Genomic DNA, 20,072 nt, shown 5'->3' with positions numbered 1-20,072 from the left:
CTGCGGCCCGGGCCGGATGCTCGGCGCTGCTGCGGCCCGACGCGCCTCCCGGCCGGAGCTGTCCCCCAGCACCCGGCCACTCGGCGGCGGCGGCGGCGGCACGGACACTGCCAGGAGGGGCCGGCCATGCAGGAGCCGCTGCTGGGGGCCGAGGGCCCGGACTATGACACCTTCCCTGAGAAGTCGTCCCCGTCGCCGGGGGAGAGGACGCGAGTCGGGTGAGAGTCGCTGGGCATGGGGGCTGCGGGCAGGGGCTGGCTTCCGCCTTGGGCCTTCTCTGACCTTCCATGAGTGTCCAGCAAGGGTCCATCTGGTCCCCTCCTGCCCCCAGACACCCTCGTTTTATTTAAGGAGCTGCCCCCCACACCCCCACCCCCTGTACCGGGCCCAGCCCCCAACTGCCTCAGATAGGGTGAGTGAAAGCCAGAGAGGGCGAGGGGCTTGCCTAAGGTCACACGGCAAGCTTCAGGCGGCAGAAACCAAGCCTCCTCTTCTAGAGAAGAGTGCTCCTTCACCCGTGCCTCAGCCACGGGGATGGGCTTTGGGGACCATCCTGGGGAATTCTCCAAGCGAGATGACACTCAGGCTCCGGGAGCTGGCAGTCTGGCCCTGGAGCCAGCCCTTGCCAAGCGCTGCCCTCACAGCCTGAGCGGGCAGCCATTGTTCAGCAGTTGGGGGAGGAGGAACTCAAAGACCTCATCGTTCTGCCCACCCCCCCACCAGGGCCCCACAGAACAAGAGGGTGTTCCTGGCTACCTTTGCTGCCGTGCTGGGCAATTTCAGCTTTGGGTACGCCCTGGTCTACACGTCCCCTGTCATCCCTGCTCTGGAGCTGTCCTTGGACCCAGACCTGAGGCTGACCAAAACCCAGGCATCCTGGTTTGGGGTAAGAGCCATGCTCTGAGCTGGAGATGGGCAGGGCAGAGTGAGCAGGGACCCACGAAGCCAGGGACGCCCACAATCTCAGGCGTGGGGCCCCCTCTAGGGCCCTGGTCTTCCCCCTCCCCCATCCACCCCAATCACGCTGGGCCGCAGGAGGGGCAGTGGGTGAGTGAGGCCAGATGATGGCTCTGAAATAGAAGGAGGAAGTGAGAGCTGAAGGAGAAGGTGTGGGAAGGAACAAGTGGGGAGGTGCCCCTCCAGGTCTCACCCCTGGGGGGGTTGAGGGCTCCCCAGACTGCCCCCGCCACCCATAGCCGGGCTGTCACAGCAGAGCAGACGCCTCTCTGGATGATGGGGGCATCAGATGCCGATGGAAAGAGGTGCCAGCTGGGGCGAGGGGGGGGTCCCAGGACAGAGTGTGGGTGAGTGGAAGGGAAGAGCAGAGGCCCCAAGAGTCCCAGAATTCCAGAATTACAATCTTAGCAGCCTCAAATGTACAATGACAACATAGTAGCTAAGATAATACCCATTGTGTGCCGAGCACTTAGTATGCGCCAGGGATGTGCTGGATACTTTACGTGAGAGCTGGTTAACTCCCGGGGCCAACCCTAAGAGTGGGTACTCCTGCCCCCCCTCCCCCCCCATAAAACAGCTAACGAAACTGAGGCTCAGATAGACCAAGCAATGTGCCCAAGTCACTGACCGGATCCTACTCACTCCACTCCACAGGGAATCCAAGAATCCCCAAGTCTAATAATGCCAGGGGCTTTAGGTTATAGAATACTCCCGTCTGCTATACTCCAGTATCAGACTTTTAAGCGTTCAGCTGAGCAGAACCACCATGGACACACGGCCCCACATCCTCTGCAGAGCAGGCCTCCCTACGGTGGCACCTCTTAAGAAATGGCTATGCACATGCTGCTTGTACACGCCTGGAGATGGGAGGCTCACTACCATTCAGGGCCTGAGTCCTGCACCCCAGGATCCCACGGTCAGCCTGGAAAAGCAGCTGCCTCTAGGCTCTGATGGGGGGTGGGGCGGGAGTGCGGGGTGCCCACACATGTCTGCAGTGCACTCCTTTCCTGCAGTCCGTTTTCACCTTGGGCGCGGCGGCTGGGGGCCTCAGTGCCATGGTCCTCAATGACCTCCTGGGCCGGAAGCTCAGCATCATGTTCTCAGCCGTACCCTCGGCAGCTGGCTACGCACTCATGGCAGGCGCCCACGGCTTCTGGATGCTGCTGCTGGGGAGGACAATGACAGGCTTCGCCGGGGGGCTCACAGCTGCCTGCATCCCGGTAAGGCCAGGACCGCCCCTCACTGCCTCGGCACCGAGTTGGCCCCCGTGTAGCTAAAGCCTCCTGACCCTCGAGCCATCTGGTCAGTGGGGGTTATGTTTGCCAGGGAGCCTCAGCTTACCTCCACCAGGGCAACCCATTTCAGGGAAATCTGGCCCCAGCTGACCTCACTCTGGACTCCCCATAGTTCCTACCCCATTTCCTGACAATCAGGCACATTGCTCAATTGGAGAAAATCTGCACGAAGCAAGGGGGGAAGGGGAAGTGTCTGCCCCGAGCCATCCCTCGGACTCCTCCCACAGCTCCCCACGCGCCATGTCGGGCCCAGGGCAAGCCCAGAAGGGGGCAGAGGTGCCCGGGGGCGGGGGTGGAACCAGAGTCTGCTCCAGTTCCCAATCTCAGGCCACCCATTTTCAGAGCCAAGTGCCTCTGCCCACTTGACGGGGAAATGGACTGAGTCCCGATCAGGATAAGAACCCCACCTGAAGCCCCCGCTTCTCAACTCCCGAGGTTCACAGGGCCACCTCTCCCGTCTCGGGCCGGGCCCCGGACCCTAAACTCTCACCAGAGGCCGTGCGGGCTGATGTGTCTTGCAGGTGTACGTGTCTGAGATTGCTCCCCCGGGTGTTCGTGGGGCCCTGGGGGCCACGCCCCAGCTCATGGCAGTATTCGGGTCACTGTCCCTCTACGCCCTTGGCAAGTATCGTCCAGATGAGCAATGAGCACCTCCTGTGTGCAGGCGGGCGGGTAACAGGGTGCCGCTGCTGAGCAGCCGTGGGTGGAAAGGCAGCGAATGTGCCCCAGAGCAAACCCCGAGCTGGGGGACAAGATACTTGCTCAGCCAGCACTGTGCTGTGTACCTCTAGGCAACGCTCTGCCTCTCTCTGGTCACATGGGAAGCCCATGCAGAAAAGAGAGCAGGGTACATCCGGTTGAGGTGGGGTGGGGGTTTGGAGGTAGTAGCCCGGGGCCTTGCCTGCTCCGTCTACCCCGCCGTCCCCCTGCCGTGGCCCTTGAGACACTCCGAGAACCTCCTTCAGGCCAAGCCATCCCTGTAGCCCCTCCTGGTTTAGACCGCGGAGGCCTGAGGCAAGCAGGGTAGGCTTCCTGTAGGAGACGGCCCTGGGACTAGCGCTTGAGGACAGAGCAGGTCGCTCAGAGGCATCGATAGGAGGGGACTGGACGTGCAGCCTGGACGCCGGCCGCTCACCCCGTCGTCACCTCCAGGCCTCCTGCTGCCGTGGCGCTGGCTGGCTGTGGCCGGGGAAGGGCCTGTGCTCGTCATGACCCTGTTGCTCAGCTTCATGCCCAACTCCCCCCGCTTCCTGCTGTCGCGGGGCAGGGACGCGGAGGCGCTGCGGGCGCTGGCCTGGCTGCGCGGGGCCGACACCGACGTCCGCTGGGAGTTCTCGCAGATCCAGGACAACGTCCAGAGACAGGTGCGGGAGGGTGGGTGCGAGGCCCTGGGTGGTGCAGCCGGCCACTGGGCCCGAGACTTGGCGGCTCGTCCTGGGGGGGGGGGGGGGGGGGCGGGAGACGGCGGATCCCACCTCCGAGAACGAGGGGAAGGGGAGGCGTTGCCGCGACCCAGAGCACGTGCTCCGCGCTGCCGATGCCTGGGCACCCAGAGATCCTGCCTTGTCCCACCCGCTCCCCCAAGAGCCTGGGGCGGGCAGGGGTCTGTGGCCGGACCGCCTCAGTGCCCAGGGTCTTTTCCTGGAGGAAGGGAGAAGGGAGTCCAGGGCAGGGTGGGGGCTGCCGGAGGGGCGGGCGCAGCCGCCTCAGGAGCAGCTTCACGTTCGCAGAGCACCCGCGTGTCGTGGGCCGAGGCCCGGAGCCCCCACGTGTACCGGCCCATCGTCATCGCCCTGCTGATGCGCTTCCTGCAGCAGCTGACGGGCATCACGCCCATCCTTGTCTACCTGCAGCCCATCTTCGAAAGCACCGCCGTCCTGCTGGTGAGACCCGGGCCCCACACCGCCCCAGCTCTGCCCCCCCCACCCCCCGTGTCCGCGGGGGCCGTCCCCTACTGAGCACCTGCTCCGCACCTCGGGTCGGGGGCGCATGCGCCGTGTGGAGCCCGCCGGGGTCTCTCCGCCGTTGTGCCCTGCACCTGTTCTCAGAAGAACGTTTGCGAGTAACCTCACGTGTCTTAAGCCAGACGGGATTGCAGAGGAACCCGCTGTATAGAAACGCACAGAGAGCCCTGGGGGGGAGGGGCGCCGTGGACCCCCAGGTTCAGAGCATCTGCCACGCCCCTGCAGACCTCAGCTTCCGCCTCTGTAGAATGGAGATAGCAGAGAGGGGGGCCTCCGTCGGCCCGTCCTGGGCTCAAAGGGAGATGAGATTTAGAGATTAGTGACAGTGCAGTCCCACGAGTCACCGTGATGCCCGGACTCTCTGCTGGCCTTGGGCTCCGGGGCGGGGGCGGCAGTTGCGTGCGCCCTGGCTGAGGGGGCCCAGCTGGGTGAGCAGAGGAAGTGCCCGGCACATGGTACGCGCCGAAGGAGCTGTGGCCACGGCTTGGCGTCTGAGCGCCCTGCAGCGCCGTGTGCGGGACGGGTGGGACAGGAGCAGCAGGCCAGGGTCCCTCAGCCCCTGGTGGCTCCCTCCCTGCAGCCCCCGAAGGATGATGCAGCCATTGTGGGGGCCGTGAGGCTCTTCTCCGTGCTGATTGCTGCCCTCACCATGGACCTGGCTGGCCGCAAGGTCCTGCTCTTTGTCTCAGGTGAGCACCGGCCTGGCCCCTGCACTGGCCCACTCCTCCCGCAGGGGCCAATTGTGTGCCGGCCCACGTGACTGGGAGCCCCGGGGCGAGGGGGGGGGATGGCTGGGTCAGACCTGCCCTGCCGGCCCTGCCCCCACCAGCGCCCGGCACAGGGCCTGGCGGCCACGAGCTGCTCCAGAAAGACCTGCTGGGGCTTGGGTGAGCAAACGAGCCAGTCGTGAGCCACACGGTGGATGTGACAGCAGCTCACAAGCGGGCAGGGTCAGAGCCCTGCAGGAAGTGTCCGGTCACAGACGGGCCACGACGGCGGCCTGGATGAGAAATGGGCCGCACGGGGCGCAGGGTGCTGAGGAAGCACCGGGCTCAGACGGTCCCGGCCCCTCCGAGGGCCACCGGTCTGTCCACAGCCACCATCATGTTTGCTGCCAACCTGACGCTGGGGCTGTACGTCCACCTCGGTCCAAAGCCTCCGACTCCCAACAGCACCGTGGAGCTCGAGAGTGCGCCCTTGGGGGGCACGGAGCAGCCCCTGGCCGCACCCACCAGCTACCTTACCCTGGTGCCCCTGGTGGCCACCATGCTCTTCATCATGGGTAGGTGTGGCAGTGACCCCACCAGGATGGGCGGGGGGCGGGGGCCGGGAGGGCCGAAGGCCAGCCAGAGAGGGGCTGTCTGGGGCTTAGGTGTGGGGACGTGCTAGGGCACGGGCAGGGCACCGCTGTCCTGGTCTGTCAGGGTGGTTGGGGAGGGGTCTCGGCAGCTCAGTGGAGGCAGAAGAGGCCCCACGTCCCCTGTGTCGGCAGGCTACGCCATGGGCTGGGGGCCCATCACCTGGCTCCTAATGTCTGAAATCCTGCCCCTGCAAGCCCGCGGGGTGGCCTCGGGGCTCTGCGTGCTGGTCAGCTGGCTCACCGCCTTCGCCCTCACCAAGTCCTTCCTGCTGGTGGTGGTGAGTGCCGGGGGCTGAGCTCAGGGCTTCAATGGCACGGCCTCTAAGTGCCACACAGGTCCTCCCGGGCCGGGGCGGGACCAAAGCCCAGAAGGCCGCACTTGTCCACATGGCAGTTTGGGTCTCTCAGCATGGATCTCTGCTGGTCAGCCCACATCCGGCTCTGTGCCCGCTTTCCCCATGCCCCCCCCCCCCACACACACACTTGGTTCAAACCCCTCCCCGGGCAGCTCGGCGGGTGCCTACCCTGGTGGAGCCAGTGGGTCAGGGCAGGGTCGGGGGAACCCAGAGCGAGCACAGCCCCAGCAGAGAGGCACAGACGAGCTTGGGGCAAGGCAGGAGGGCATGTGGAGTGCGCTCCCAGCCAGGCTGTGGTGGCGGCACCGGGCAGCGAGGGAGAGAGGTGGGGGCGGGGGGGTCTGAGCCGAGGCTGAGACCAGAGGTCCAGGCCCCAGGTCCAGGCCCGGGCAGGCTGCTGCCCTCGAGTGGAGGAGGTCCTCGGGGCCCGGCACCGCGGGAGGCTGTGGAGCCCAGAGAGGCCCGCTGGGAGAAGCAGGAGCATGCTGGGAGCCCCCGTGTGACCAGGCATTCCCTCCATGTCCCCAGAATGCCTTTGGCCTCCAGGTGCCTTTCTTCTTCTTTGCTGCCATCTGCTTGGTCAACCTGCTGTTCACCGGCTGCTGCGTGCCTGAGACCAAGGGCCGGTCGCTGGAGCAGATCGAGTCCTTCTTCCGCACTGGGAGGAGGTCCTTCCTGCACTAGGTCAGGGTCCCCACCTGGGAGGGGCCAAGCCAGGCCTGGACGCCGGGCCTCTGTGCGGGCCACAAGCCTGAACCCCAAGCCCAGGGGGCGACCGCAACATGCCATCAGACGGAGCCCAGGACCAGACAGAAGCATGACAGGCCCCTCCCGAGTGCGCTTCTGGCTCTGGGTAGGCTGGGCCCCAGCCTGGGCCCCAGCTCAGCCGTGCCGCACGCTCGTCGGCCAAGACCTGCTGGCAGAGGAGACAGCCATGGGCCACGGGGGAGTACGTGGCCCGGGGTCCAGGATGAAGCCGGGGCTGAGCAGGGGAGTACACGGCCCAAGGTCCAGGACAAGGCCCCGCTGGGTGACCCCAGGGCCTTGGCCCTTACTCAGGCTCAGAGGATGCCCCACACAGGGCTGCAATGAGGACAGAGCCAGGCAGGGCAAGAGGCAGTGGACGGCTCCACACAAGGACGTCGTCGTGCCATTTTGTTCTGATCACTTAGTCGCCATTGAGCATCCTAACCACAGGGAGGAAGACAGATCTGCACTTCTGAAAGCTGTGGATGCCACAGAGAACATTCTGGACTCCCAGGCCAGGGCACAAAGCCCAATACAGACCTTCCTCCTACACCCACCCGATCTCTGGGAACAGGGCTCTTAAGTGCCCCTGTCTGTAAACCACGTTCACCCCGTTTGTAAAAATAAATCAGGCTCTCGGCCCTGGCGTGGAAGGGAACGGGGTCTGTCGTAGGTGGGGGAGCCCACGCAGCAGCCAGGCTCAGCCAGACCCAAACTCTCAGCCAAGGCTACCATGGCCTAATGCCCCAGGCAAGGCCCGCTTTGTGGGGTCACAGGGAGGCAGAGAGAAGGGGCAAGGCAGCCTGGGAGGGAGAGCCTGGTCACACGACGGCCCCATCCGACAGGCTCCGGCCCTTCCCGGCTGTGTGACCTCGACAAGCCACTTGCCTGTCTGAGATGCTGCCAGCAGACCTGGGACAGGGCCAGCAGCACAGAAGGTCCTCGATAAAATGGCAGTTCCTCCCAGGGCCAGCGATCCCGGCCCCCGTACTTACGGTATCAGAGGGAGAAAGGAGCAGGCAGAGTGCGTGAGCGAGCATTCAGACCACGGCCAGGCTTTATTGCTCAGACAAGTTAAACACGGAGCGTGAACGAGGACCCCAAGAAGGCAGAGTCCAGACCCACTGAGGCAGGAGTGGGCCCTGGCAGCCCAGCCCCTTCTGCCACCCAGACAGACAGACGTTCCCTGCGGGCGGCAGCCCACACGGGCGGGGGACAGGATCCCCGGCTGCGGGACTGCTCGGCTGCACTCACTGGGAACCTCGGGCACGTAGCATGTCCATTCTTGCCTGTGACTGAGGGGTCAGAGGGCCCCCCCCCCCACCCCAGCAGACCTGCTGACAGAACGGAGGTGCAACCTTCCGGGACACACAGCCAGCCCTTCCCCTCCTGCAGCAGGGAGACCCCCGCCAGCGAGGCCCCTGCAGCAGGGGCAGGAGGGCTGGGCAGAAGTGACCCCCGCGTCCCACTTCCTAGATAAGAATGAGCCAAGAGGGGCGGGCAGGGCCCTTGCCCCTCCTGGGAGGTAGACGGTCTTGTCCACGGCACACAGAGCAGACACACACACACGCACACACACACTCCCGCCCGCCTGGAGAGGCCTGGAGCCCACAGCCCTTTGAACCCTGCGCTGGCTTGAGAAAGGTGGTCCCAGAGGACCCCTGAAGGCACGTGTCCCACCCGCCGGCCACGCCGCAGGGCCCACGCCACCCCCGGGGCTCGGCCAGGTCGGGCTTGCTGGAAGGCTGCTGGGGGCTGCCGCGGACCAGGATCCCTGTGCGCGTCCCCCAGGACAGTGAGTGCTGCTCCTGCGAGGAATGCTAACGAGCCCCAGGGAGGAGGGCTCCCTCTGGGAAGCAAGGATCTGGACACAGCTCTAGGGGTGGTTTCAACAAAGGGGGGCTGGGCCCGAGCTCAGGGTTCTGAGCAGGGCCCAGCCGGGGGCCCTGGGAGAAGGACGAGTGGGAGCTGGGCCCCAGACCGAGCCTTTTCCACACCAGCCCATTTCTCCCAGCACCGCCCAGGCTCAGCCAGGCCCCACCAGACACGCCTGGCAGCTGGGCGCCGGTCGGGCTGGCGGGGCAGGCAGCGGGCCGAGGGAGAAACACACAGGGGACACCAGGAACAGTGGATGGAGGGAGGCCGGGGTGACAGTGCGCATCCCCACCAGGGCGGCTTCCTCAGGCCCCCCACACGGGCCAGGCACCCGGTGCGCACAGCTCGTGGTGGTGGAGGCGGCTCTGGCCCCTGCCCAGCTCCCCAGAGACCAGAGTAGGGGGCAGGCCAGCAGGAATACGGAGGTGGGCGGAGCTCGGCCCCGCTGCCTGGGCTCCGGCCACGGCCGACACGGCAGGGGCACACAGACAGGTGGACGAGCAGCCCCACGGGGCAGGGGAGAGCCTGCCCTCCGCGCTTCCTTGGCACCGGGCCCTTGGGGGCCGTGGGGGAGGACCCATGACAAGCGTCCCGGAGTGGCCTGTCCGAGGTTCCCGGGAACTGGGGAAGGGGCGCTCCCTAGCCAGCCAGCCAGCCGCTGCTCTGGGCACTCGAGGAGCATCCCGGGACTGCTGTGGGCTCCCACGGAGAGCAGAGCGGCGGGGAGGGGCCTGGGCAGCGGGACGAGGCCGGGGGCAGCAGCACGCTGCCCTGCCCCGAGGGAGAGCCACAGGAGGCTCACCCCACCCCTGCCCAGGTTGCCGTGCCTCCCAGCTCACGCCAGGACCGGCATCCCCCAGGAAGCTCCTCCTGGCCCTGCGGCCCTGCGAGCGGTGTGAGTCCGGACACCCACCCGGCAGCCTGCTTCCAGCGGAGCCGGGCCAGCTGCGAGGGGCGGGGCCAGGCGGGCCGCCCGTGCGCAGCCACTGCGGGCTCCGCTCTGCCTCCAGTCCTGCGGCCTGGGTCACCCCGAGGCCCACGCTGCCTGCCTGCTGCCACCGCCAGTCTCCTTGCTGCTGGCCAAGGCCCGGGGCAGGAGACACAGATCTGGAGAGAGGGAAGACAGAAGAGGATTCCAGGTGTAGGGACAGGTGTAAGGGGGCTGACAGGAGCTAGGCAAAGGCTCCTCTTCCAGGCTGTTCTCCAGGGTCAACGCTCCAGGCCTCATCCCTGCAGGCCGTGCTCACACAGAGTCCGAGGGGCGAGCAGGAAGGAGCGGGTCACCTGACCTGCCTCACAGCTCTCCCTCCAGGGTGTCCGTGAGCTTCTCCTCATCAGCCTGCTGCTTCTGCTGCTGGATCCTGGCATAGGAGATCGCGTCGCCCCTGGGGAGACAGCGAGTCAGTGTCACAGGACGCCCAGTCCTCCCACCCACCAGCAGATTCCTGGCCTGTGACCGAGGTTTCAGCTGCAGGGACAGCAGGTGTCCCCAGAGACCCTGCTGCTAGGATAGCCGCCTCTAAGAGAGGCACAGGCTGCCCGGGATCTTGGATTCAGAGTTGCAGCCCGGGCTCTGAAGCAGAGGGCGGCAACTGACTGGGACGCCAGGCGTGGGCGCTGGACGGGAAGAGGCTCTGCCGAACCACAGACCTGCCATCCCCACTGTCGGCTGTGGCGGGGCACAGCCAGGCCACCAGGAAGTCCACCAACCCTCCTGCTCTCATTCCCGTGAGCGGCAAACACCCTGGGGGCACTGATAAGAGTCACTGACAACTGCCGTGCCCGTTCCCACAAACGGACACCAGGGGCCCCTCCTGGACCCTCCGCTCTGAGAAGACTACAGGAGGTAGGATGTGAAGATCCCTCCCAGGGGCTGGGAGAGGCAAACGCACTTTTTGCCCAGAGCCGAGAGTCCGTACAGCACCCCAGTGGCGAAGGCGATGGCGTTCCCCAGCAGCGTGGTCAGGGTCAGGCTGATGACGATGGGGACGATGGCCATCCTAGGAGAGAAGCCCAGGTCAAGGCGGTACCCCTGCCCTGCGGCTGCCATATGACTTCCCGGCTCCCCAGACTAACCCAGGCCCCCCCTCCCGGAGAGCCAGGTGCAGGAAGGGTCCCCAGAAATCAGTCCAGACACAGGGTCACGGCCAGGCTTCAAAAAGTCCTTAGACACCCGTGCACTTGTCTGCGAAGTTCCGTGTGCTTTCTGAGGCGAGGACCCAAGCCTTCATCAGACCTCTGGAAGGGTCTGTGGTACACAGAGTAAACCAGCGCTGGGGTCATCCACCCACCCCCTCGGGGAGCAGGCCGACCCGAAAATCTGCTGTCAGTTCCTCCCTAGCGGCTTTGTGACGGGCCAAGTTCCTGAACTCCTCCCGTGTGAACTCCACACACAGGGCCCGGGACAGCATCAGCACCAGGTAAAGGTCAGCTCTTCGTGGTGCAGCGAAACCAGCCTTATCTCAACAAGAGAGATCCCAGAGCCTGAACCGCACAAGGCAAGGGGTTTCCTTCTGGTCCCCGCCACGGTTGGGCGCCCCCTGGCGGCAGGTGTCCCCGCTGGCTCGAGGGTCCACGGGCTGACTCTCGATTCCGGCTGGGATTTCCAGACGCCCGTGGCAGTGGGTTAACTAGGCCAGGGACGTACCGCAGCTGGAGGACCAGTGCTCTGTCCCGTCGCTTCCCTGGGCGAAGCCGTCTGGCCCAGCAGCCGCACCCGCCCACGCACACCCCGCGCGCTAAGGCGAACACTGGGCCGCCACATGGGCCGCCGCAAGCCCGCCTGCCTCTCTACTCAGGCGGGACATGAGGCCGGGAGGTTTTGCTGTGCTTATAAAATCTTTCAGTAGCAAAAGAATAATGGGAATTAGAAAGAAAAAAAAAAAAAAGACCAAGGGGGAAACCTTCTATCAACAAAATTAAAGGGAAACCGGCTGGAAAGATGTCTGAGAGAAGTAGAACAAAGGGTTAAGAAATCTTCACTATAGGAAACATATAACTTGCTGAGTGAAACATTGAGACGCCAATAGGTAAGAAGTAAACTAGAACATTTTCAGGAGAGAAAATGCAATTAGTAAAAACGTTCAGAAAAACAGCTCAATTCTTGTCAGACTCGAGACGGGCAGCACCAGCGGGGTGGAGAGGAGGCAGACACCCTGATCGCCTCTTGGGAAAGCAAGTCAGTCACATATTGAAATCTTTCCAATGACTAACCCACAGCCTAACGATTCCATGCCCAAGGAGAGATCTATCCTAGGGAAAGCACCACAGGAAAAGTTCTGCTCATCGCTGTTTACTGTGGTTCAATTTAATCTGTACCACTGTTTACAGAGGAAGAAAGCATGACACAGGGAGTGGAATAAATATTCCTGTCAGTAAAAGTAATCTTATGAAGTCTTTACCGGTGATCCTGAAAACGTTTACGTCGCGGTATTAAGTGAAAACGAGCAGGACACAAATTTACTTCTAACGGTCATACTGTGTAAGAAACAAGTTTAAAAAACCTGCAGGGGTGCCTGGGTGGCTCAGTCAGTTGAGCATCTGACTCTCGATTTCAGTCCAGGTCACGATCTCACGGTTTGTGGCATTGAGCCCCACACTGGCCTCTGCACTGACAGTGTAGAACCTGCTTGGGATTCTCTCTCTCCCTCTCTCTCTCTCTCATTCTCTCTCTCAAAGTAAATAACTTAAAAAAAAAAAAACAACTATTAAAAAAAAAGTTTTTTAACGGACAGAAACATACCAAAATGTTCCAAGCAGTAAAGCTTTAATATTTTCCAAGTTCTTTTCAGTAAATGTATATTACTGTTAGTATTTTTAAAATACAGATCAAGGCAAGGGGCACGATGGCAGATAGTATTTTGTGAACCTCTATTCCTCTGTGGTTTAGACCCAGTAGGAAGCGGCTCTAGAATGCAACGCACATCTCCTGCTGTCAAAGCAACTGGCCTCCACGAAGGGAAAAAACCCGGGAATAAAGAACTCCACATTTATTTATTTATTTTTTTAAAGTTGACTTATTTTGAGAGGCGGGGAGGGGCAGAGAGAGAGAGGGAGACAGAGAGACAGAGAGAGAACCCCAAGCAGGCTCTGAGCTGTCAGCACAGAACCCGATGTGGGGCTTGAACTCACAAAACCATGAGATCATGATCTGAGTGAAAATCAAGAGTAGGAGGCTCAACTGACTGAGCCCCCCAGGTGCCCCAAGATCACCGCATTTATTGCTAAAGATAACCTAAATCGTGGTAACCATTGCCATTGCTGTCGGAAGCCACGAAGGGCCTCCTGCGCACCAGCACTGTTCTAGAAGCTTCCGTGCATGGGACACACCCTGAAATTCATTCAACCTCATGACTCAGGTGGACAATGCCCCACAGCGAATCTGCGGTTAGAACCAGGAAAATCGAGGGAAGCCCACTGGCAGGTAATATTTTCTGTTCTGCAACCTGCCTTCGTGCCGGGGCGTCGGGATGGACCCCTCGTGCAAGGCTGCACAGGAGCACATCGCTGGGCCTACCAGGGGTCAATTTAACAACTCTCAAACCCCAGGCCAGAGGTCCAGGCCCCGCTCACTTTTCTCTAGCCCGTACAGGCTGCAGGGCACGCATTCTCCCTGCGGAAGTGCGGGCGGCCACGGCTGTGGGCTCACCCCCCAGACGCAAGGTCACACGCCACACCCACCGTCGGAGGAGGACTCTGCACGAAGCCATCGCAGCCTCGCCCTCCCCGAGAGGTCCCCCCAGCCAGGCCCGCTGGCCACTGCCTGCCCTTCAGGTCCCTGACTCTGGGAACCCGGGTCGGGGGCCCCGGAGTGTTAAGTCCCCGCACCGTCCAGCCCCACCCGGGGGCCCCGCACCCGCAGTAGAAGACGGCCTTCTGCCAGGAGCGAAGCCGGTCCACCTTCTCCGCCACCGTGTTGGCAAACTCGATGAACTGGCAGCAGAAGGGCGCCTCGCAGAGCAGCAGGATGAAGGCGTTCATGCTGGAGGGCGGGGAGAGAGGCTGGTGGGCTGACAGGGTCGGGGAGGGGCGCCCCAATGCCCACCAGAGTGCCGCTCCCCCTCCCCCAGCTCCCCCTCAGCGCCTCTGCGGAGCCGCTCCCCACCCGAGGACCAGAGCCTTCCCTTCACCCCTCCTGTCTCGGAAGGTGCCCCTCAGCTCTGCCGTGAGCACGCGGAGGGGTTCCTCCACACAGGGCGCTTTGCAGAGAGCCAGCCGCCCCTCGGCCACCCCGTTACCGCCACGGTCACCGACATCGTCGTCTGCGCGGGGAAAGCTGTCCCGGCAGCGGCTCACCCATCAGGACGGCCAGGAGGAGGTCATCAGCCCACAACAGTCACTGGGGGCTGACCCCTGGGAAGCCCACACGGGGAGGAGGGCACCTGGCAAGCCCCGTACCCTGCCCCTCCTTCCTGTGTTCCGGCTGGGGACAGCGAAGCCACGGAGACAGACCGAGGGGGTCTGCTCCATGGAGTCTTTGTTCTCCACGGCTGGGTCACGCTCACAGACGCCGGGCCCTCAAAGAATGCCACAGCAAGCCTGCGTCCACCCCAAGCCTCGGAGGAAAGTGCCCTCATTACCTACCAGGGACAGAACCCAAGCTGAGGTGCCCCGGGAGCCCACCTGAGCCCAGAGCAGGGGCTCTGCACAACTCACACGCCCCCTGCTACAGGCCAGTCCCCCCAACCCCCCCACATCCAGGCCGGCCGGTCTCCTGACTGCCTCTGGCCAGCACAGGCCTCCGGGCCCCGGGCCCCGCTCCCACAGGCCTCATCACTGGCCTGAGTTCCCTGAGGGTCCCACCCTGTCCGCCTCTGTGTCCCTCCCAGGCCAAGCCCCACGTGGGCACCGACGATGCTTGGTGCACAGCCACTTCTCACGCGCAGGTGGCTCAGGCACGGCCAGAGTTTCACTGGCTGATTCTCACCCCACCCCCTCCGCCTGCCCTTCCAACGGGATCAGGCTACCCAGGCGGGAGCGGGGCAGGGAACTCACCTGGGGCCTTCTAGCCCCTGGCCCCACACCAGCTCTAACCTGCCCCGTCTGGCTTGCCCACCTCCGACCTGGAGCTCCCAGCACCTGACTCCAATCCCACCAGACACCAAGCCTCCACCAAGCCTCCTCCAGCAGCCCTGACGGCCCCCGAGCTCCCACAGGCCAGGCCCCTGGTAGCAGACACAGTGCCTGCAGAGTCTCACTCCGTGGACACTCGGGAGGCATTTGTGACCCCGGCCCTAAACCCAATGGAGGCCTGAGTGAGTGTCCCCCCTGGCCTGGCCCTAGTGAGAATCAGGACAAGTGAACACGGCAGGGTGGAAAGGAGGTGAAGACCCCCGCAAGGCGACCAGAAATCCACGTACCCCCAGCCCCATGGGGCAGGACAGTCACGGGGCTACTCACATCATCCACACGCCGGCCGCGATGTTCAGAGGGTGGATGGTGACGCAGTTGAAGAGGCCCGAGATGGCGCAGCCTTGAAAGCGACAGGAGCTGGGATTAGCAGGCAGGAAGGGACAGAGCCTGCCAGGGAAGACCCCTGGCAGACCCCTTCCGACACCCAGCACTGCACTCTGCCATCTGAGACAAGCGAGGTCCCTGTAAGTCCCCCCACGTCGTGGGTGAGGACCCAGACTGGGAGAGGCGAGGCGGCTTGGCCCAGACCCCGCGGCAAGGGCGCGGCCGGCTGCAAGGGCATCTCACCCTGTCTCCAGTCCAGGGCCCGGAGGGCCGGCCTCCGCACCCCAGCTGTACCAATACCCGCCGCAAGGCATCGAACGTGAGAAGAGAAGAGGATCTCAGGCCTCAGGTTCAGGCAGGTGTCACCATTCACAGGGCTGGCCACACAAGAAGCCTCTGACGCCAAAAATGAGGCTTGGATTTTGCTGGGGCGAGGCCTGCTGCCCCTCCGGGAACAAAAATTGGGACCAGGGAGACCTGGGTCACAATCCCAGCTGTGAGCTGCACACCAGCTGAAGAACCTTGGGGACGTCCTCGTCACTTTTTGAGGCCTGTTTTGTCCCCTGGGTGCGGGCAAGTGCCACAGCCCGGCCCAGCCGCCCCTGAAACACCAGGCCCCGAAAGTGGCTCCTCCGGGGTCCCGAGGGTGGAGCCTCGCCCAGTGCTCCCAACCGCACCCCGAGGGGTGGGTGTGCCACACTCCCCTCAGCTTCTCCCTACAGCCAGCAGCCCAGCTTCACCAAGAACGGGCGGTTCCCAGGCACAGGCTCCCAGCTGGAAGCAAAGCCCTGCCCAGGGCCATGGCTGGGGTGGGACTGGAAGCTGGGCCCCGAGGCAGCAATCAGCAGCCAGTTCATTAAACTTGCAGCAGCTCCGGGCACCTGACCCCTGCCTGGGCCTGGAGTCCTCCTGCTCTTCTCCCAGGTAACCCTGTACGGGCTGCAGGGGGAGGGTGAAACCAGGCGAAGTGAACCCAGACTGCAGGGGGCCTGCCCTCGCGTGGTCCCAAGGTCTCCTAGAGGGACAGAGGTACTTTCTGCGTACTAGCGGCACTCAGCCTGGACACGTCCCATCAGCCTCCAGGCAGCAAGGTTCCCCGGAGACACAGAACACAGACCTGAGTGCCCACAAGACAATGCCCCTGCTGAGTCAGTACTTCTCCTCCAGCTCTGACCCTGCCCCCACTGTCCCACCAACAGCCCACCTTAGGGGGGGACTAGGTTTCAACCCAGAAAGAAGGCTGCAGCAAGGAGTCCTTTAACAATCCAGCCCGGAGGCTGTCTCACCCCTTGGAGACCCGGACGTTCTGCCTAAAGTGACCAGCTGGAACCGCAGCCCTTATCTGAATTCCTGTTTCATCACTCAAACTTTTTTAAGATTTTATTTTTAAGTAATCTCTACACCCAATGTGGAGCTTGGACTCACAACTCCAAGATCAAGAGTCGCACGCTCTACTGACTCAGCCAGCGGGGCGCCCCGCATCGCATCCCTAAAACTCTTGCCTTGCACCCCACCCTGCAGTCTCCTATTTGGTATTTGCACAACAATCACCTCCCCCCAAATACGCAGGTGAAACCGACACAAGTTTCTCCTGATGCTTCTGGAGTAGCCCCAACACCATGAGCTCCTGGGGCGGCCCAGGTACCTCACTTTAAGAAGCGCAGAACGGGATGGGAGACCAGGGTTAACCCGGGAGCCAGCAGGGCTGCTGAAGCCAAGGCAGAGAGAGGGTGAGGGCCCAGAGGCCACAGGCAGAACCTTTCCTTTCTCCACCACTGGCCCCCTCACTCCCTACAGGACCCCCACTCTAGTCTGCAAGGAAAACAACTAGCCACACCTGAGAGGATCCTATCTAAAGCCTGATCCTGAGCCGCCAGTCTCTCCTACAACGTCAAAAAGATGCTCGCTCTGACAGCAGTGACAGGGACTCAGGGGCCTTTTTGGGATCTGCAGAAGGGCCTGTCCCATGATCACCTCTGGATAAGGGTGTGCCCTTCTGCACAGCACACGCCTAACCCTGCACCCCTGAACTTCCTTCCAGCACCCAGCCACCTGGGACGACTGTGGGACAGGCAGGGGACCCTGAGCAGTGTTCCCTCCGGCCGACTTGATCAGGATCTGCCCTGCTCCCGCCCTCTGTGCCAAGCGGGCACTGTTCAAACCCACTCCAGTGACTCCCAAAGGTGAGGGCCGCAGGACAGGACAGCAGACCATTCGAACAGACCAGACACGTATTTGCCACATGAGCTTCATTTTACTCCTGCAGCAGGTCTGCCTTCCTAGCGGTGTTCTTTGGGCGGGGTGCTAAAAGAGCCTGGCTTCCGTGCAACTTGAGGTCAAGATGTGTGTCGGGACGGCGCTGGGGGGATATGAAGAGGGGAGAGGAGCGGTGGCCGACGCAGAGTCGACAGCAGAGGGAATGCACTGGCCTCGGAGTGGGCAGTGAGGACCCAGATGCTCACTGCCCGGCCCTCCCTCGAGGACTACTTGTGCCCGGGCACCACCCGCCCATGTTTAAACAGCCTTGGCCCAAAGGTTAAGGGGGCCTCCGCCCGCGCCAACAGGTGAGGCTGCCTCCCGGCCGGGCAGTGCTGCGCTCTCCCGGCAACACACGGGAGGTCTCGGAAAGCCCCCGGGGCAGAGGCCGCACGCACCGTCCCGGCGCTCGGATGCGGCGCGGGGGGCAGTAACTCGGCCACGGTAGTTCACGTTCCCTCCTGGAATGTCCCCAGCGCCGCCAGCCCAGCCGCGGGCCCCGCGGGAGCCCGGGCCGCGGGGCCGGGACCATAGCAACCGCCAGGGCGTCCGCTCCGCGCGCGCCCACCCGCCGCAGACCGCCCCCCGCCCCACCAGCCCCTCCCCGCGGGGGCGCGCCGGAGGGGCGGGGCCGAACACGCATGCGCGGTGGGCGGTGAGGCCGACCCCTCCCCCGGGCCGGGTACTCACAGACGGCCCCCAGCACCCCCGACAGGCGACAAAGCCAGCGGTACCACCACGTCATGCCCTCCTCCTGCGCGGGCGGCGCGGAGCTGACGGACGCTGTCGACGCCCCGCCCGAGCCGCTCATGGTGCCGCTGTCTGGCGCAGCCCGCCACCCTCACAAAGGGCTCCGGAGCCGGCCGCGTTGGCCCGGCGCGCTGCCTTGTGGGAGAGGCGGCCGCTCATTAGCATAAGGGGCGTGGCTCGCAGGGCGGTGGCGGGTGCGCCCGAGGGTCTCGCGCTGATCAGCATAGGGGGCGGGGCCTGGCGGCACCCGCCCTCCCGGGTGGTCAGGTCCTCCCAGCCGGACCAGCACAGGGCCGGGGCCTCGCAGAGAATTAACGAGTGTGCCAGCGTGGGGGCTCATTCTCGACCCCACGCTCCCTCGTCCCTCCTTCTTGGGTAGAGAAAAAGAAGACCGCCACGGGTGGCGTGGGGCTTGTTCAGCTCAGTATTGGGTCTAGAGCCCTGCCGCTGCCAGGGAATTCCGGCAATGCCCTGGGGTGGGTTTTCAAGGCAGATTGGACAGGTTATGTGAAGAAAAACGCTACTCAGACTGCACATTCCGTTTATTGGTACAGAGGGACTGGTGACTGCCTTTCCAGACAGAGTCCAGACCCTGCCTCCCGCCGCCTAGCCTTTTGCATGTTGGAGGAGGCCCTTAAAGGAGATACTTAAGATTGGACGGAATTCAAATTGGAAAGCACTCAGAGACCAGAGTCAACCCTCTGGGGCTTGCCAGGCACCTAACAGGTGCTCATAAATGTCAAGTTCGTTTCATTTCCTTTCCAGAACCTGGAGGAGACATCCTACTGTGCACGCAGGGCACTGGAGGTTTGTGCTTGGAGAGGAAGCTAGGGTACGGCCCAGCCAGGTTCCTGCACTCGAGATCCGAGGGTCCAGTACAGGCCCCACAGACTAGCGCCCGCCTCCATGAAGCCCTGGCTAAACTCCATCTCAGCCTGGCTTCCCTCGGACTCCCAGTAGAGTGCCTGCTGCCCACGGAATGTCATCGTCTTCAGGCTGTGGATGTCCCGGATCTGAGGGGAAAGGGGCAGCCCCAGAGGGCCGGCCAAAAACGGTGGCTAGCATTTATGGTGCCTTTAATATACAAGGGACCATACACTCGGGGCCACACACTTAATCCTCACACAACAGCCCTGTCAGGAAGCCACTACTATTCTACCCAGGAAACAGGTTCAGAGAAGTTGTATTACTTCCCCAAGGACACACAGCCAGGATGTGAGAGATGGGTTCTGAGCCCAGGTCTGTCTAATTCCAGAAGCCAGGTTGCCTCCAGCAGGGGAGCTGACACTTTGCAGAGGATCTAAAATTATGCTTGAGTTCTGGGTTAACTGTCTACATCAGAAAAGGTCTTGTCTATTTCACTCCTGTGGGGAGCTCAGTAAACATCTGTTGGTGAGTAAGTGGAGGAAACTCTTCTCTCTCATTCTTTCACAAATGATTTTGAGGTTTGGGGGCAAAGTGGGTACAGCACCCCCAGTTCTCATCCCCAGGGACAGCTGTCTAGACTCATAGCAAAAGTCAACCCATTCTTGTCCCCATCCTGGTAGCCTTACCAAGATGTGGCTGGCATCAGTGCCTGTGCCCACGCTGGTGACCAGGGCATGGATGGCAATGCGGGCCCGTGGAGCCACATTGATGAAGATGCGGCAGCCCCCCAGGTTCCTCCCACGTGGACTCATCGAGGGGCTCACGATTTTACCCCAGGGTCCAAAGAGCTGCATATCACACTCTGCAGAGGAGAGCAGGTGGATGGGCTGGGTGTGGGCCACTTCAGGACCTAGCAGCCCTGGGAAAGACCACTAATGCCAGAGGCCAGGGCGGCTCACAGCCAGGGGGCAGTGAAGGGGGGCAATATGGCATTGTGGTCAAGATCGGGTCTCCGCCACAGAAGCCCTCGCCGAACCCCACCTCTACCACTTTCTGCTGTGAGACCCTAGGCGAAGGCGTTAAATGCTCTGAGCTTCAGTTCCCTCCTCTGTAAAGTGAAGGTAACTGTCACAAAGGCCATTGACATTAGGAGCCCACGGGAGCCCCGCCTGCCTGCGCCTCCTGCCCG

General features: G+C 63.0%; 3 protein-coding genes across 8 annotated transcripts in view; 1 reads left to right on the top strand and 2 right to left on the bottom strand.

Annotated features, from left to right (window-relative positions):
* On the top strand, positions 1-7,332 carry SLC2A6 (solute carrier family 2 member 6). 2 transcript variants are annotated; one of them, XM_027051690.2, is made up of 10 exons: positions 1-218; positions 724-886; positions 1,971-2,177; positions 2,774-2,873; positions 3,405-3,616; positions 3,983-4,135; positions 4,797-4,905; positions 5,313-5,498; positions 5,709-5,854; positions 6,461-7,332. In XM_027051690.2, exons 1-10 carry the CDS (start codon positions 127-129, stop codon positions 6,614-6,616), a joined length of 1,524 nt encoding a protein of 507 aa, XP_026907491.1. In that variant the 5' UTR covers positions 1-126; the 3' UTR covers positions 6,617-7,332. The 2 variants fall into 2 exon arrangements, with proteins under 2 accessions (XP_026907491.1, XP_053060374.1); XM_053204399.1 differs by lacking the exon at positions 724-886 and having other exon boundaries at positions 100-218.
* A 663-nt stretch (positions 7,333-7,995) lies between these two features.
* CACFD1 (calcium channel flower domain containing 1) lies at positions 7,996-18,169 on the bottom strand. Its single transcript, XM_027051691.2, has 5 exons — positions 17,957-18,169; positions 14,954-15,026; positions 13,410-13,535; positions 10,447-10,554; positions 7,996-9,939 (listed from the first exon to the last, which is right to left on the bottom strand). Exons 1-5 carry the CDS (start codon positions 18,075-18,077, stop codon positions 9,849-9,851), a joined length of 519 nt encoding a protein of 172 aa, XP_026907492.1. The 5' UTR covers positions 18,078-18,169; the 3' UTR covers positions 7,996-9,848.
* Positions 18,170-18,543: 374 nt separating this feature from the next.
* The window catches only part of ADAMTS13 (ADAM metallopeptidase with thrombospondin type 1 motif 13), a 31,697-nt gene continuing 30,168 nt past the window's right edge, over positions 18,544-20,072 (bottom strand). For all 5 annotated transcript variants that reach the window (XM_027051703.2, XM_027051702.2, XM_027051707.2 and 2 more), the window contains 2 exons: positions 19,570-19,745; positions 18,544-19,029 (listed from right to left, as the gene is read on the bottom strand). In XM_027051703.2, the coding sequence (XP_026907504.2) occupies positions 18,844-19,029; positions 19,570-19,745 (362 nt within the window). In that variant the 3' untranslated portion in view covers positions 18,544-18,843. The remainder of the gene's footprint in view (positions 19,030-19,569; positions 19,746-20,072) is intronic.

Source organism: Acinonyx jubatus, chromosome D4 (genome assembly GCF_027475565.1).
Source record: "Acinonyx jubatus isolate Ajub_Pintada_27869175 chromosome D4, VMU_Ajub_asm_v1.0, whole genome shotgun sequence".
Classification (NCBI taxonomy): Eukaryota; Metazoa; Chordata; class Mammalia; order Carnivora; family Felidae; genus Acinonyx; species Acinonyx jubatus.
This window is presented reverse-complemented; position numbering and strand designations above follow the sequence as displayed.